The sequence below is a fragment of the Narcine bancroftii genome, chromosome 4 (assembly GCF_036971445.1).
Source record: "Narcine bancroftii isolate sNarBan1 chromosome 4, sNarBan1.hap1, whole genome shotgun sequence".
Taxonomy (NCBI): domain Eukaryota; kingdom Metazoa; phylum Chordata; class Chondrichthyes; order Torpediniformes; family Narcinidae; genus Narcine; species Narcine bancroftii.
This window is the reverse complement of record NC_091472.1, coordinates 134,347,339-134,364,374: the sequence shown is the minus strand read 5'-3', so window position 1 is coordinate 134,364,374 and position 17,036 is coordinate 134,347,339. Positions and strand designations below refer to the sequence as shown.

General features: G+C 37.5%; 1 protein-coding gene across 8 annotated transcripts in view; it reads right to left on the bottom strand.

Annotated features, from left to right (window-relative positions):
• The window catches only part of thoc5 (THO complex 5), a 59,125-nt gene that overhangs the window by 38,740 nt on the left and 3,349 nt on the right, over positions 1-17,036 (bottom strand). For 6 of the 8 annotated variants that reach the window (XM_069932902.1, XM_069932899.1, XM_069932895.1 and 3 more), the window contains exons 2-9: positions 14,456-14,599; positions 13,176-13,289; positions 11,292-11,389; positions 10,359-10,505; positions 9,084-9,198; positions 5,495-5,627; positions 4,821-4,856; positions 76-153 (exon numbers count right to left, since the gene is read on the bottom strand). In XM_069932902.1, the coding sequence (XP_069789003.1) occupies positions 76-153; positions 4,821-4,856; positions 5,495-5,627; positions 9,084-9,198; positions 10,359-10,505; positions 11,292-11,389; positions 13,176-13,289; positions 14,456-14,599 (865 nt within the window). The remainder of the gene's footprint in view (positions 1-75; positions 154-4,820; positions 4,857-5,494; positions 5,628-9,083; positions 9,199-10,358; positions 10,506-11,291; positions 11,390-13,175; positions 13,290-14,455; positions 14,600-17,036) is intronic. The other 2 variants (XM_069932900.1, XM_069932901.1) reach the window with 1 other exon arrangement.

Sequence of the window (17,036 nt, the reverse complement as noted above, 5' to 3'; positions counted from 1 at the left end):
CATCCAACTTAACCAAGGCAAGAATTAATTTGCAAGCAAAATTCCAAAGTCTCAATAAATAAGATTAATTGTTACCTTGGGAATCCTCTGGCGGTCTCGCAAGTGCCTTGGCTTCTTCCACATCCCCATCAATGGCGACGGTAAGATTTTTATCTAGCCAAAAAAAAATCAGTCTATTAGCCATGGAAAAAAACAACTACATAAACAAGTTAAAGGCATTACAATAGTTCACTGGTTTTAAAAAAGGCTCTTCTTTTCCTTGAGACAATTTCTTCCAAACACATAAGTTAATCAAATGATTAAGTACCAGGAAAATGAACACACTACTGCCACAAAAGGCTGCTATCTATATCCTGAAGTATAAAAATCTTTCCACAACTATCCAGCTTGGCATTTGGAGATATCATCAATTTACTCAGTCATATTATACTTGATAGTGGTCAAGTTGAACATATTTGTTGCCTTTCTCATAACCAATGGATAATCAGGGTAGGAAAAGAGCATAAGTGCAGCAATTAACCTTAATTTACACACAGCAATAGAGCAAGACCATGGCAGGCTTTTACTCTGTGGAAAGGAGTTGAAATACATAGGAAGCAGAAGCAGGAGTATCCTAGTCACCCAGCCAAACCTGAACCCCATGAAACCTGTCTCAGCATTCATGACTGATGATAGAAGAATATGATGAAAGAAGAATATGATGATAGAAGAATATGATAATAAACTTTCTTTAGCCAGACATATTTTGTGCTGTGGCTAAATTGACATGATTCAAATTTCAGGTCACTGCCTTGAAATAGTCTTTTTTGTTAATCTTATTGTTTCATTGGCTGGAACAGTGCTTACTGTCTGTACATCAGCTTAAATCCAGTGGAAATGCAAGCAAAATATATAATTTTTCCCTTTCAAGGGAATTGAGGCAACAGGTGGGAGCAGAAAAATGGTGCTGAGGGAAATGATCAGATGTGTCGCTATTAAACCAAGAGACTGAATGATGCTCCCTCTTTTTTCTAATTTTTCCCATCCGTGTCACAGAATGCAAACCTAATTAAAAAAAAAAGAGAACCACTGCAAATACTGGAAATATGACATGAAAAGGGAGAAAGCATCTACAGAGAGAAAAATAATCAGCTTTTCACCATTGATCAAGTTCTGGTAAAAGTCAAAAGGCATCTGAAATGTTAATCCTGAATTGCTTCTCTTTAAGATTTGAGAACAGTATTTCCAGCAATTTTTGTTTTTATCCTCAGAAAATTGTGGCATTGGGTCCTCCACTAATTAGAATTGGAACAATGCAACTAAAGTAGCTCCAGCTCATAAACCACAGAAAATGATGATTAACAGGACCTTCGCCCATCTGAATGAAATGGAAGTAGAACTAAAATTGAAAATAAAGCTAATTAATTGCTTTATACCAAAAAGCAAATACTATATTCTGACGGGGATATATTCTTACTCCAAATGTACCTTATTTTTTCAAGGGCATTGATTAGTCCAAAATATGCAGTTTAGTTCATCAACAACACGAGCAATTGGCACACGTTCACCTGGTCACCGATGCCTAGTTTGCATTTCACCAAGATAACCCTGCTCCAGACCTCATCACAACTGTGGCCCAAATATGAACCAAACAGATAAATTCCAAAGATGAGATGACATGGATTGTTGTTGACATTAATGAAGCAGTTGACAGAGAGAGACATCAAGGCACCCTAAAAAAAACTGAAGTAAATGGACAGCAAGGTAAAATTTCGCAATGAATCATATAATGTGTAAATAATGATGGTGGTGGTTGGCAGTCAATCTTGTGAGCCTTAGGACATAACTACAGGGCTTCTAGGCCCAACTATTTTCCATTGCTTCATCCATCCACCTAATTTTAATCATAGAGTCAGAAATGGAGGAGTTTGTGAATGATAAACAACGGTCAATTTCATTCACAACTCCTCAATCACTGAAGAATCCATGCCAGCATGCTGCAAGACCTAGACCACATTCTGCCATGATAAACGGCCAGTAACTTTTGTAGCACAGAAGTGATAAGCAATGATAATCTCCAACACAGCCAGAGTACACGTAATGGTCTCACTAATTTCCCTGCCAATAACTCTTATGGATTTCAACACTATCCAGATTGAAGCAGCCTGACTAATCATCACCTTATCAACCATGCTCAACGATAACACCATCACACAGTGGCTGCAGGTGTACCATATACATGTTCTGCAGTTACTTGCCCAGACTATTCTAAAATCATCTCCCAAAGCCACAATCTCTATCATCAAGGAAAAAAAGCAAAGGTTGTGTGGGAACACCTCTACTTCCAAATTATCCAATCACCCCACATACAGGTTTATTTGTGTTCTTTCATGATCATGGAGTCTAAATTCTGGAATTTTCTCCCCGACAACAGGTTGAAAATAACTGCATGGGGAGGACACCAGCTGCTTAAGGCAGTAACTCATTACTACCTTTACAAGGATAATTAGGGATGGGCAATTAATTCTCGTCTTGCTGAGGATACTCGTATCCAAAAAATTCTATTTAAAAAGTTTGACCTAAAACAAAAAAAAGGAGACGAGGAAGATAATGTAAAACAGTGCGCTGCCATGACTCCACCTTAAGTTTATTTGTCGCATTATATTCGGTACAGTGAGGGGAATTATTCTGCAAGCAGTCTAACAGGTGAACTCTAGCATTCCTACAGCCATATAAAGTAGACAAATAAGAACATAATTACAGAGTTACAATGAAACATAATAAATGAATACCGAGCAAGGACAGAAGATAGCATTATTGTGGGATTCATTCAGAGGCCTGATGGCTGTGGGGAAGAAACAGTCTTTAAGCCTCTTGTTGGCTTGGATGCACAAGAATGCAAAGAGAGTGGCAAAGCAGGTCTTATTTCAGTTCTACAATTTATTTCTGTGCATGTGTTCGTCTGCTTTAACAATGTGTGCACATCTAATGGACATCAAAGGTAATCAAATTTAAACTTGTGCACAGTCCTTTGGACAATGTACGGCTACTCTATCAGTCGTACATTAAATCATTTAAAAATATAACATCTGTTAGAAGTTTATGGTGATATCTTGAGGGTACCAATTTAATTCCCCCCCCCATGAAGATAAAAGTTCTTGGATATTGCAAACATTGAATGTTTCCTTCTCTCTTCCACAACCATGATATTTTCTCCAAAATCATTTATTTTCAACATACACTGATGCACCAATAAGTATAGTGCAATGAAAAGCACCATTGATGAGGCGGTGAAACAGGATAATGCAATGAAAAACAGTGATAGGCAATAAAATAGATAAAATTCACAAATGTGTTATCAATTTTATTAAGGACCCCCTGCAAGCTTTATTAAAAATCACAAAATGACCAATAAAAAGCCATTAATAGTGGCCAGATTATAAAGTACAATCACCAATGAGAAGTCCAATCACCAGGAAGAAATATACACATGTTTATCTTGTTTCCTCATAATAGGAAAGACATCAAAAGTGCTGGTGTCTGTGATTGTTCACCCACTTTATAAATGCAATAAAGATGACCAAATCAAAGCTGAATTTACTTAATATTAGTATTCATATTGCGTGAATATTCTTACTGAATTATAATTTGAATTCAAGATCTTGGTGCCAGTTAATCAATGCAAAGCAAGAGGAAGGTCTGATATTTTCTATTTTAAGTTTACTCACCAGTTTCAAAATGTTAATTGATTTAGGATTTTGAGCTATTTCTCTTTTTAAGACCGTTTAGCAGTTTATTTGAACTTTTTCCACCAAAAATCTATATCAACCATATATATATAAAAAAAGCAGCAAAATTCATTTGGACTTTATCATACAAAAAATCCTAACCCTAACGTACCATTATTAATAAAGGTAGTTTCTAGTTATTCTACTTTTAATTTTTGCAATAGATCAGCAACAAGACATGAGATTGAAAATAATATCCCACATTTTAAATTAAAAGTTAATGCACTAAGTCAAATTTTAAATTAAGTTTAGAGATACAGAATGGTAACAGGCTCTTCCAACCCACAAGCCTATGCCACCCAGACACCCCAATTAACCCACAATCTCCGTACATTTGAGGATGAGAAGAAAATGGAGCTCTAGGATGAAATCCACAAAGACATGGGGAGAACGTACAAACTTCTTACAGACAGTGTCAGATTCGAACCTGGGCCACTGAAGCTGGAATAGTGTTGCACTAACTGTGCGACCCTAAATTGAACTTAGATTGGGTGAGGTATAGCCAGGTTACCCAGAATAAACATAAAATATGAGTACACAGACTCAGAGAAAACTGACATAAATACATAGATAAACTCTAAAAAATTGACAAAATTGCAAGTGAATGGTTGTAGCTTCTTCCCAACTGAAATAATTGGTTATGGAATTCTAACATTAAATGTTAAAGATACTGTCATTTAGATTCCCAAGAGGCACATGTAGTAATGCTAAAAATGTAAAACACTGAAGGTCGTTGTATGAACTTCAAGTATGAATACATGGCATTTTTAAACAAAGCTTCAGGTAATTGGGGTGGAATACAAAAAATTCCCTTTGTTTTTATGATTTTTTTAAAAAAGGAAAACAAGTCTACATCATTAAACCTCTGGCAAGAATTGGTCAGAAATAGCGAAGCTCTCAAAAGTTTGTTTGGTCTAAGATCTTATCTTTGATTAAAACCATCACTGCTTTATTGCATGTAGTCTTTTATGTATTGTAACATACAAGCACCACAGTTCTAAATGCAAAAAATTCAAAGCGTAGTTTTGAAAGAATTCAAGCCCCAATACTCACCCCGCCCATAGGGCTGGGAGGCCTTGTTCATCTGGGCTAATGGGGCATCCACCACCACAGCCAGAAGAGGATTACAAACAAAAAGGGATTATGAAAGAGAGACACCATATCAGTAAAAGAAAACAGATCAGCCACAATGCTGAGATTAATTCAATATTTATCTCTTAAACTAAATTAAAAACTAAACAAAAGTACCACTAGCAGATTAGGAAAATAATGGTAAAACAATTAATGTCACAGAAGTAGTGTGAAACTTCTGCTTTACAAATACCATCCACAGCATTAAACACTTAAATTATACAAAAGATGAGGTAGAATATCACAAATATTTTGCCTTATTTGAAAAACTATTTAATTGCAATGGTTTCTGAAGATCAGGTCAGAAGAGTGCTGCACAAAATATATGGACGCAAAATATTAATATTGTTGAAACATCTTAAAGATCAAATGTACGACAAAAATATTCACAAAGAAAAACATACTATTTAGCACATAACATTTACCAATACACTAGATTATTAGACTAGAAGAGTGTTAACATTTTCAATTCACCATTTAAATAAATGTTGCATAAGATAATTTTAACTAACTAGAAACAATGATGGAAAAAAAGGCATCACTAATCTGAAATTTTTGCATTTCAAGGCACTCAATCAATATGACATGTGACTTACCACAAGCTTGCCCATAAGAATTTGCTTGTACATACAGCACATAAAGTGGAGGAGGCAAGTGTCTGGCAATTTCATACTGTTTATGAGCTTGATCAAATGGCATAGCAAGATACTCCTGGACTGGTAAAGATGCCTAATAAGACAGTAAAATAAATTGTCAATGAACATTCAATTAAAAAAAAAATTATTTACAGCATGGTAGAAACTGATTCCAGCCATTTAAATCCATGCTGGCCAATTACACACAAATTAACCTACAACCCTGGGTGTGAGGAAATCCAAGCAGATACAGGGAGAACATTCAAACAGACAGCATCAGATTTGAACTCTGGTCGCTGGCAATGAAATAGCATTGCACTAACCGCCATGTTAACCGTGCCACTCCATTAATCTCAAGATCTTTAGTATTAAACCAAATTGTTTTGTTTTTGTTTGCATTCAACACACAATTCCAAACAGATTTTGACTTAAACTCATACTGAAAACAATTAATTAAATTTTGTTTCCTTGATGATTTAAAACTGAATGCATTGAATACCTATCCAAACAGAAGGGGATGACATGTTCTCAGATCTGTGCTTGCATCCATTGGAAATATGAATGCTTATTTCAGTCATGGTAACCTTGAAACTGCTAGATTGTTACAAAAATCCACCTGGTTCACTAATATCCTTCATGGCAATAAATCCATTATCTTTAGCCAGTCTACTTGTATGCGACTCTTGAACCTCCAAAGTAGTTTTTTCTTAATGCTCCTCTGACACGATTAAGTGAGCTGTTCAGCCAGATCAAAAACAAGCTGTATTAGGAAAGGGTACAAAAAGCTGCACTTACCTTCATCCACTAAAACGGAATCACGAGCAAATTAGATCAGATTCAACATCCAAATTGAAAAAAAAATAGAATTCATGGTACAATATGCATTGTTGAAGAACATGTGGACAGAGGTGGTGGGAAGAGGTTATTTGAGATCACAGCTGGAATACCGGGCAGAATTGTCTCTTTTGGTCCTGGAGACTCTTTGTACAGTAAAACAAACCCCTGGGATTGGTAGATGCCGTTTAAGTGAGTTTTACAGTTGCTTGAGATTCACTCTTACAATCCCTAACTAATATCTGCATTATCAATATATCATTTAAAAAGTCAAAAATACTATACAGTACTTGGACTGAATAAACTTCACTTGCATGTATATAAACCTTAAAGCATTTTAGTTTATTTTCAGTCACATTCTTTGAAATATTTAACCATCGCTGCATCTGCAGGTTCTTTTCCCTCTAAGGAGCCGCCCAAAAGTTGATTTTATTTGCATAATAATGTAATTGCCACAATTGCTTCAATAGTTCATTAGATATTTTGTGCAGCATTAGGATCTTCAGTTACCTCTTTCCTAAAGGTATTAGGATTCTACTGATGTGCAGGGGTCTCCAAAAGATAGTGATGGTTCATAAAAGTCAGGTGAAAAATTGGTGGCTGATCGATAGAAAGTAAAATTCTGAATGTAATATTTAATGATGCTAAAAAGTTTTAATTCAGTAAAACTGTTATCCAGAATTCAAGCAACCTGCAAAAATAAAAAATAAAATCGAGGAAAGTAAATTAATTTTTAAAATTAAAATAAATTTAAAAATTAGATTGTAAAAGTAAGTGTTTTTTTACTGAAGTAACATAAACCTTTGGTGAAGATCAGAGCAAATACTCAGCCAGCGGAGTCCCTTGATCGTGCTTTGGTCATAGCAGCTCTTTGAATAAAGTGTTCGAATAAAATGGTGTTGCCCAAGATTAAGATCTGGTGGCTGTTGCTCGCTGTTGGGGTGACTCTTAAAGCGTCTACTTATCCCTGCTTAATAAGAGTTGCCCCAGACAGAGGCTTTATCTGTAAACTTGGGGAGGGTGGATTAATTATCTATAATGTTATTGTTCAACTTTTGGGCTGCTCCGTAGAGGGACTGCCTGGTGTTTCAGCTGTGATCTCAAATAACCTCTTCCCACCACCTCTGTCCAAATATTCTTCAACAATGCATCTTGTACCATGAATTCTATTTTTTTTCAATTTGGATGTTGATCCTGATCTCATTTACTCATGATTCCATTTTAGGGGATGTGGGCGTTGCAGGTAAGTGCAGCTTTTTGTACCCATTCCTAATACAGCTTGTTTTTGATCTGGCTGAATGCCTCACTTAATCATGTCAGAGGAGCATTAAGATAAAACTACTTTGGAGGTTCAAGAGTCGCATACAAGTAGACTGGCTAAAGATAATGGATTTATTCCCATGAAATATATTAGTGAACCAGGTGGATTTTTGTAACAATCTAGCAGTTTCAAGGTTACCATGACTGAAATAAGCATTCATATTTCCAATGGATGCAAGCACAGATCTGAGAACAAGTCATCCCCTTCTGTGTGGATAGGTATTCAATGCATTCAGTTTTAAATCATCAAGGAAACAAAATTTAATTAATTGTTTTCAGTATGAGTTTAAGTCAAAATCTGTTTGGAATTGTGTGTTGAATGCAAACAAAAACAAAACAATTTGGTTTTATACTAAAGATCTTGAGATTAATGGAGTGGTACGGTTAGCATGGCGGTTAGTGCAATGCTATTTCATCGCCAGCGACCAGAGTTCAAATCCTTTTGTTACAAGGATTATACTATCACTGCTGGTCTGTGCACCACTCCCTGCCCCTTCTTTCCACCTGTCCTCTCTTCTCCCTCTCCCTTTTTGTTTAGGAACCTACCTACTTTTGCTTATTCCTTTATGAAGGTCTCAGACCCAAAATGTCAGTTACTCTTTATTTCCCATAGACAGTGTGTGACCTGCTGAGTTCTTCAGCACTTTTGTGCATTGCTCTGCAATCACAGTGAATGGAGACTTTCCTGTTTAATTCTCTGTTGGAAATAGTCAGCAGGTCAAGCAGCAACTGTGGACACAAAAGAATGGTCAACATTTTGGGCTGAGACCCTGCTTCAGGAATGAACGTGCAGGTATGTGGAAATGAGAGAGAGGGTTGAGACAAAAGCTGGTAGATGATAGGTGAAAGCACATCAGGGAAGGAGAAAGGGGGACGATAAAACCAGGTGGGACAGAGGAGGATAGGAGAGGTAAAACAAGGGAGAAGAAACTCAAGTGGATACATATGTGGGTTATGGGCAGATAGAACTAGGTGGGGGAGGAACTCAGTGTGTCTCCATGGTTCTATGGGATTGGTTTACATTTTGGTGGATAATATAAATTGTTTGGAGCAGAAATATAAATGTCCATGTTACATTTGGATCCAGAAAAGTTTAATGTAAATTTCAGCAAGAAAAAAAAAAGCCCTAAACTCTTAAAACTCAAACATTTAAAAAAAAGGTACTTTATTTTCAGATGGAAAGAACCTGATAATTACTGACGATGCTAATATTTATATTACACCTTTTCCCCATTAAGATTGTGTGAACAAGCCAAACATAGCATTTGATTTAATTGAAGATGGTATCTGGAGTTGACTATATTGTTATTTTTCAATAGTAAAAAAAACACCCTTTTATCATTCCAGTTGTCAAAAAGCTGATTTAAAAAAAACTAAGCTACACTTTCCCTCTTACCTGCATAATAGCATTGAGTCTTGGCTGCAAGCTGCTTAAATATTCTTTTTTTATTTCTATGTCTTTCATAATTTTCTCTTTGTTTGCTTGTGATTCTTTGTATTTTTCTGCCAGCCTGTAACAAAATTAAACAAGATTAAACCTCAGATAGATATCCAGAGATTTTTGGGACACCAAGATAGCAAACCTAGAACTATGAAGCACAAAGAAGAAATGAAAAAAAGGCAAATTGATTAGCATGCAAAAAATAAAATTAAAAAAATATTCCAACAATAGCAAAAAGGTAGTCAAATGAAGAGGGGAAAAAAAAATTAGCAATATAAAAAAAGAAATCTTATGGATGCAGTGCCTGGTAAATGTAGTCAGGGAATGTTTAGAGCCTTCAATTTCAATGAGTTAACCCTTGGAAAAATGTTTATGGACAAATGCTTTGATTAAACTTCCTTGTCATAGAAGGGTGGCCAAGAGTGGTCCAGTTGAATTGTATAAGCAATTTCACATACTGCACAAGGACCCACAGAATTGAAGGTGGATTGAAGGCAGAATAATGGTGGATGGATACTTTCCACACTGGATGGATATATGCAGGACGAACTCCCTGCCCACGGTGTTGGGACCATCTTACATACTACTAATCTGGAAGTACAGGATATAAAGTTATGAAATGAGCAGGGTCATTAGAACAAAATTTAATGTGATGTGATTTACTTTTTTTTAATGTCTGAAAGTGGGAGGAGAAATTGAGAAGCTTTTTCAAAAAGAGCACGCTAGATCTTTTGTTTTATGAAGCAGCGGAGAATAAAAACAACACAATAATGGCAAATGTTTATAAAATGGTGCTTTTGTCCCATGTGGAGAGAGATGGTCTTTTTTAGAAGGATGCCAAAGTCCAGGAAAAGGCACAAAAGAAAGGCTGGAAGAAACATGGATATTTAGATTATGGAATGTTAAAAAGAAATTTGATTTAAAAATGTCCATGGTCTTGACAGAATAAATGAGACTATTTCCAATGGGAATCCAGTTAGCATTTGGAGGACACAGATCTAAGATAACTGGCAAAGGAGAAAAGGAATTTACAAAAAGAAAACCACTGTAATGATCCAGACACCCTTACCAGAGAAAGTGGCAAAACACAGCAACTTTCAATGGGAAATTCAACAAATATTTCAAAAGGGAAATAAAGGGAGTGGGATGAATTGGTTAATTTGTCCAGAGTGCTCTTAATGTACCATTTCTGAGCTTATATCAAACAATAATTGCAGAACTGTTCCCTACCTTTTACGCTGTTCTAGTTCCCAATCCAAACGGGACAGAGTTTGCTGATGAGGATCATTCAAGGTAAAGTTAGGCTTACTGATGTCTACTGGAGCATCTTTATAGAATTCATCCACATTCACCAAGTCAATCTCTTCATGTTTGGATCTAAAAGACAATGCAGGTGGTAAGTAATTAGAAACCTTTACTGAATTATTTCAGTCCTATCTGACATTATGGTCTAAGTCAAGTGGTTTGTTTAGCTCAAACTTCAGATTACCCGTTCCCTACAACTTCAATTTACTGTCCTGTGATCTGTGTGTGCGTGCTCTCTAGAGCAATGGTTCTGAAATTTTTTTTTGTCATCAAATTCACAATCTTGTCTTGTATATCAGCAACATTTGGCCTTTGCTGAGTCCATACCGACCATTTATAATGAACCATGGACCACAAGTTGAGAAATACTGAGAGGCTTCTTCTGTAGCACTAACCTGAACAGAGATCAAAACAGCAGGTACATGGTAAAATGATCATGCCCACATTGTTCTGCAAATCACACAAAATTCTGATTTGGACTATCACTGCTGTTCTTACACTGTAGCAGCAATGCAACAAATGCATCCATTTTTCTAATGTTCATAGTCTTTATCAGTTTGTACAAATTTAAACTTTTATCCACCTAAATTTAAGGACCAACTTAAAATTATGCAATGCTAGGATAAAAGATGCAGGATTGGGCACGGAAAGTCAGTGAACTGAAAAGTTAACTTTGCTTCTCACTCTGATCTGTTGCATACTTTCAACATTTTCTGTTCTTTGTGAATTAGTACTGTCCACTTTGCTGCACTTAGTTACTTGATTTGAAATGCTTTACTTCAAACTCATATTGCCCAAACAAATTATGTGACTTCAATTAAAAAAAGCAAACCTCCCCCACTGATAAGAGAAACTTACTTGAATTCTAAGCACTTTGTGATTTCTTTCTGAAGATGCATCACCTCATATAAAAGATTCTGAAGTTGAAGATGAAGTGCATCCACCTTCTGTTTGGCCTGTAAAGCAATTTGCATTTCTAGTATTTAAAACCATTGTATTTACAAAATGCCAAAAATGGACATTTTACAAAGCTGAGTTGCCAAGGCCAATCCATTTCAAATTAACAGAAAGAAAAACACATGAAGAGGAGAATATAAAAGAGTGGTACAGGTTGTACCTCTTTAATCCAGCGACATTGGGACCTGGCCACTGCCAGACCACAGAAAATGCCAAAAACGGAAACTAACCCCTAAAGGAACTCCCTACGTAAACATATCTGTTCCAGAGTCTAGAGGACCCCAAAAACCAACAGCAATAGATATGCACCACAACACAGTAGTTTTTAATTATATTTGAACAAGAAAACAGAATTGAACTTTAACTTATTACTTAACCTACCTAACTACTTAATCCCCCCTCTAATACTAAGCGCAGGTGGGTGTAATGTATATTTATGATTAGAAAAGTTCTTTGGATCACAGTCCAATCTCACTGGTTGCAGGCAATTCTTGGACTGTGCACAGAAGTTAGCATTAGCAAAGTTCACCAGTCTTTGGTGCTTAAACAGGCAAATGGTTACCACTCAAGAGGGTTCTTGCTGGTTTTCAGAGAGAGATTCCTTTTCCAAGACATCCACAACTGATTCCTTCTCAATCAGTCTTGCTGACGAAACTTGCCCCCTTCAGGGTTCTCTAAATGATCCTCTTTCTTTCAGGTCATCTTTCAGACCACCAGCCTTCTCCTTTGACCAGGCAGCCTTCCAAAGTTTGCCAGCTTTGTTCTTCTGGAACTGATTTCTGTGTCTCTCCTCTCTGTTTCACTCCCTCTCTCTCTGAGAACAAAACTGTTCTCCCCTGCCTGCAAAGATTGCATGTTCTCCCAGGCAATCTGTATGTCGATACTTTGTTGCGTCTTGCAAAAAAGCATTCTGCAAAAGTCCTGCAAATATTCTGTATTTTAAAATGTGTGTGTAAACTGCTCTAGCGATTCCTTCCAAGCCACCTCTAAATACTCTGTCACATATCAAAGGTAGAACAAAGCTTAAAACAGGAAATAATATAGTGGGGTGGCATGGTTAGCACAACGCCCTTACAGCGCCAGCGATCAGGACCAGGGTTTGAGTCCCGTGCTGTCTGTTAGGAGTTTGTACACAGGTATGCGCCGCTTAACGTCCATGATACATTCTGTGAAACTGGGCATTATGCGATATTGACGTTGTGCAAACACCATATTATAAACTTAACAAAGCTATATGGGATACTGTAGTGCACCTGCAAACATTTTATTAGTGGGGGACTGACACAGGGCCATGGGGAGAGAGTGAGGCAGTGGGATCAGTGTGGGGACTGATACTGGGCTGTGGGAAGAGTGCGGGGCAATGGGATTTCTTGGAACTGGTACAGGGCTGTGGGAAGAGAGCGGGGCAGTCGGATCAGTTTGGGTTTAAAGAATGCAGCTAGTGATCGCCTTTCATATATTTGCTGTGGACTTGCTCAAGGTAACTGAACAATTATGGGACCACAGATGTACACACAATCGGACGTTGCCCAAAGGGACGTTAAGTGGCGCATACCTAAATGTGCTGGACTATGGGAGTTGCCAGACCAAAGAGCACTGGATAAGAGAGGTACCATCTGTACTAACTTACTTGACAAAACAAATTGACTCGAGCTAAATATGGTGGGAGATAAAACTGTTTTGGACAATTTTCTATCCATCCTATAAAAAAATGCAGTGAATGTTTTTGTTTATGGATTGCTACTTTGCTTAACTCCACTTCATCTTGATGCTCACAGTATTTACCTCATGTGTCTGATCTCGGCCTTTTTTTAATCTGATATGTGCCAAACGGTTTAATTTCTTTAGAGTCATAAAGTGAATACAGCTCTGGATCCTCCGCTCATCAATCTCTACTGCCTGCAAGAAGGTAAATAAGAATTAAGTTTTTTTTCTCAAAACTTTATTTATTAATTTTAACATATGAAGAAAGTAAGTAATTCACGTACAGAAAAAAACCAAAATAAAGTAATACAAGTACAAAGTAACATAGTTAATACAATACCAATCTCGGCATCTCCCCCTAACAACTAAAAACTAAGACTAAAAAAAACTATTTTTAACCCCTAAAACCCCCTCCCCACCCCCACGATAAAGAGTGAAGAATTAATACTATTAGTATAATAAAAAAAATAAAAAATATATATCTTAAAAAAAAAATCGATATAGATAAAAAAAAACAAAAAAAAAATTAAGTATTAATTATTAATCCAAAAGAATTAAAAGTTGAACAAACATTTATAAAGCACATGCTTAGCACTCTGAGGCAATTTTATCGTTTTATTAATGGGGCAGTATGAACCAATGATTTGCTGGAATTTAAGTGTGCAATCTATCTTAACACTTCAGAAATGAGCTAAGGATGAGATGCACTGTTCAGATCAGCCATTAAACCGAAAACTCATTTGCAATTACATGAATGCAAGAAATCCCAAGGCATTATTCCAATTAAGTACAAGCATATTCCCTGTAGTCCTCGTTAATATGCATCTTCCAACCAACAGATCAGCTCATCTGGTTATTACAACACTGCTTCTTTTCATTGCAACATCTCCCATATTACAACAAGGATGTACAAAAGTATTTAATTGGCCCTGATTAGTGAAACACATTGTCTATTAGATTACTTAATTTACCAACTTTTATATCTTTGTACATACACAAAATTCTTCATCACAACCCTTAATGATGGGCTGAAGCCTGAATCTTACTCTTTGCTACATGAAGTACACTGCTTGACCTGCTGAGTTTCTCCAGAATAGTGCTTTCACCTCAATCACTTTCATGTTTTATTCCTCTCTTCATCGCAGGAAAACAAGGTTAATTTAGGGACCCTGCACTTTTTGGTTGAAGTGAGCTTGAGGGTTCTGCAACCCATGACTTTCTTTTCTCACACAACCAATACCAGTGGGCAAACACAACAGTACCAGTCAAGGATCCAAGGCGCAGGCATGTGTTTCAGAGTTCATGAAATCAGTCAATATTTTTCTTGAAGAAATTGCTACTTCATGCAATTGAATACTTACAGCATCTTTCCCTCCTTTACTCTTCAATTCATGAATCTCAGCCATCAGCCTTTGAAGATCTTCACATGTTTTCTTGTACAAATCATAGTCTTTGGCAGGGTCTCTTGTGTCCACTTCTGCTTCCTCACTATAAGATTTGTTCTCCTAAAACAAACTGCATTTTAGCCTTTCAAACAAATGAACAACTGTCAGTAGTGTCTGGTGTCACAACGAAGATTGATGCAGGTGAGCACATGCTACTTTAATTGGTGAAGCACTGTAACTTCTGACAGGAATTAACAATGCAGAGGTCCTTAATATTGGTCAGCTGGGAAGTCAGGATGAGGGTGCTGGAGAAATGAGGCTTGGACATGTGGTCACGAGGGATGATATCTCAGACGGATCTTCAAATGAAACCTTACAGATTGAACTTGGGAACAATAGGGGCACTCACATTGCTGGGGGTACAGTACAAGCCTCCTAACCATTAAGCAGGAAATAGATAATATGTCAATGAATTACAGCACAGAAATTGCCCTTTGGCCCATCTAGTCCATGTTGAATCATTATTCTCCTGCATCCAACATCCCCTCCATCCATATTTTTTTTCATCACTTCAGCAGGCAGCTTGTTCCACATTTTCACTAGTCTCTGTGTGAAGAAGCTCCTCTTGCTGTTACCATCGGGAAAGAGGTGTAGGTGCCACAAGACTCACACCACCAGGTTCAGGAACAGCTGCTACCCCTCGACAACAAACTCAATCAGGACTCTTAAGGACTCTTACTTTTGCACTTTATTGATTTTTTTCTCTCTATATTTACATTCATTATCTGTTTACATGTGTACACGGAATTCAGTTTTTTTTTGCACTACCAATAAGTGGTTATTCTGCCTCGGTTGCAGGAAAAGGAATCTCAGGGTTGTATGTGATGTCATGTGTACTTTGACAATAAATCTAAAATCTGAACTCTTAACACGTGTCCTCTGGGCTTTTCAGAGAATGCAAGAGTAATAGGATTACAGAAGGTGGGGATTTCAAAATCACCAATATTAACTGAGATTACTTCACTATAAAAGGCATAGAGGGGGTAAACATTTTAAAGTTAATTTTGAGCAAGTATGCAAATTGCTCTTCTCGAGAAGGGGAGGTAGTAGATTGAACTTCAGGGATGGTGGTGGGCTACACTGAAGTGTCTGTGGGAAAGCAATTGGAGATTAAGACCATTATTTTAAGTTTCAAAGAAGTTATAGAAAGGGTTAAGGATGGACTGGATGTTAAGGCCCTGGATTGGACGAAAGTTGCTCTCAATATCATATGACAAGACCTGGGTAGACTGGATGCAGCAATATAAAAACAGAAAACTACAGTCTTTGCCGAACCACTTTTTTTGGCCTAGTCTCACTGACCTGCACCCAGTCCATAGCCCCCCACATACCTCCCATACAGGAACCTGTCCAAATTCTGCTTAAATGTTAAAATTGACATTCACCATTTCAGCTGGCAGCTTGTACCATACTTCCACCACTCTGTGTGAAGAAGTTCCCTGAAATGTTGCCCCTAAACTTTTCCACTTTCACTTTTAACCCATGTTCTCTGGTTTGCATCTCACCCACCCTCCGTGGAAAAAAATGTCTGCATTTACTCTGTCTAAACCCCTCATAATTTTAAATACCTCTATTAAATCACCTATCATTTTTCTATGCACCAGGGAATAAAATCCTAACCTGTTTAGCCTTTCCTTGTAACTCAGTTCCTGAAGTCCAGGCAACATCCTAGTAAATCTTCTCTGCACTCTTTCTATCTTATTGATATCTTTCCTGTAGTTAGGTAACCAAAACTGCAAGCACAATTCTCCAAATTTGGCCTCACCAATGTCTTATACAACTTTACCATAACATCTTAACTCTTGTACTTAATACTTTGATTTACGAAGGCCGATATGCCAAAATCTCTCTTTACAACCTTATCCACCTGTGATGCCACCTTCATGGAATTATGTATCTGTATTCACAGGTCGCTCTGTTCTACCACACTCCTCCATGCCCACCATTCAATGTGAATGTCCTTTCTTGGTTTGTCCTTCCAAAATGCAACACCTCACACTTATCTGCATTAAATTCCATCTGTCATTTTTCAGCCCATTTTTCCAGCTGATCCAGATCCCTCTGCAAGCTTTGAAAACCTTCTTTTCTGTCCACAACACCTCCAATCTTTGTGTCTTCTGCAAACTTGATGATCCAATTTACCACATTATCATCCAGATTATTATGCATTTTTAAGCTGCAGCACCTGGGTTGCCCTCCGAGGACCCAGGTGTGATTACTGGGGCAAACACAGTTCCAGCATCTTTTTAGCTGCAGGGAGATCGACCCATTAAATGGCCAACCTGGCCATTTAAGGAGGATCCCGCCCCTGTGATGACACGGTAAGTGACACATCATGCACTCGGGAACTATTGGTAAGTCTCCCCCATCACCCCACCAGCCATCAGTTGCCTCCTCCATCAGTCCCCACCCACCGTCAATCAGTCACGACCCCCACCGTCAATCAACACCAAACCCCCTCAATGTCCCGCTGCCACGAGCGTTGAGCTGTCACAAC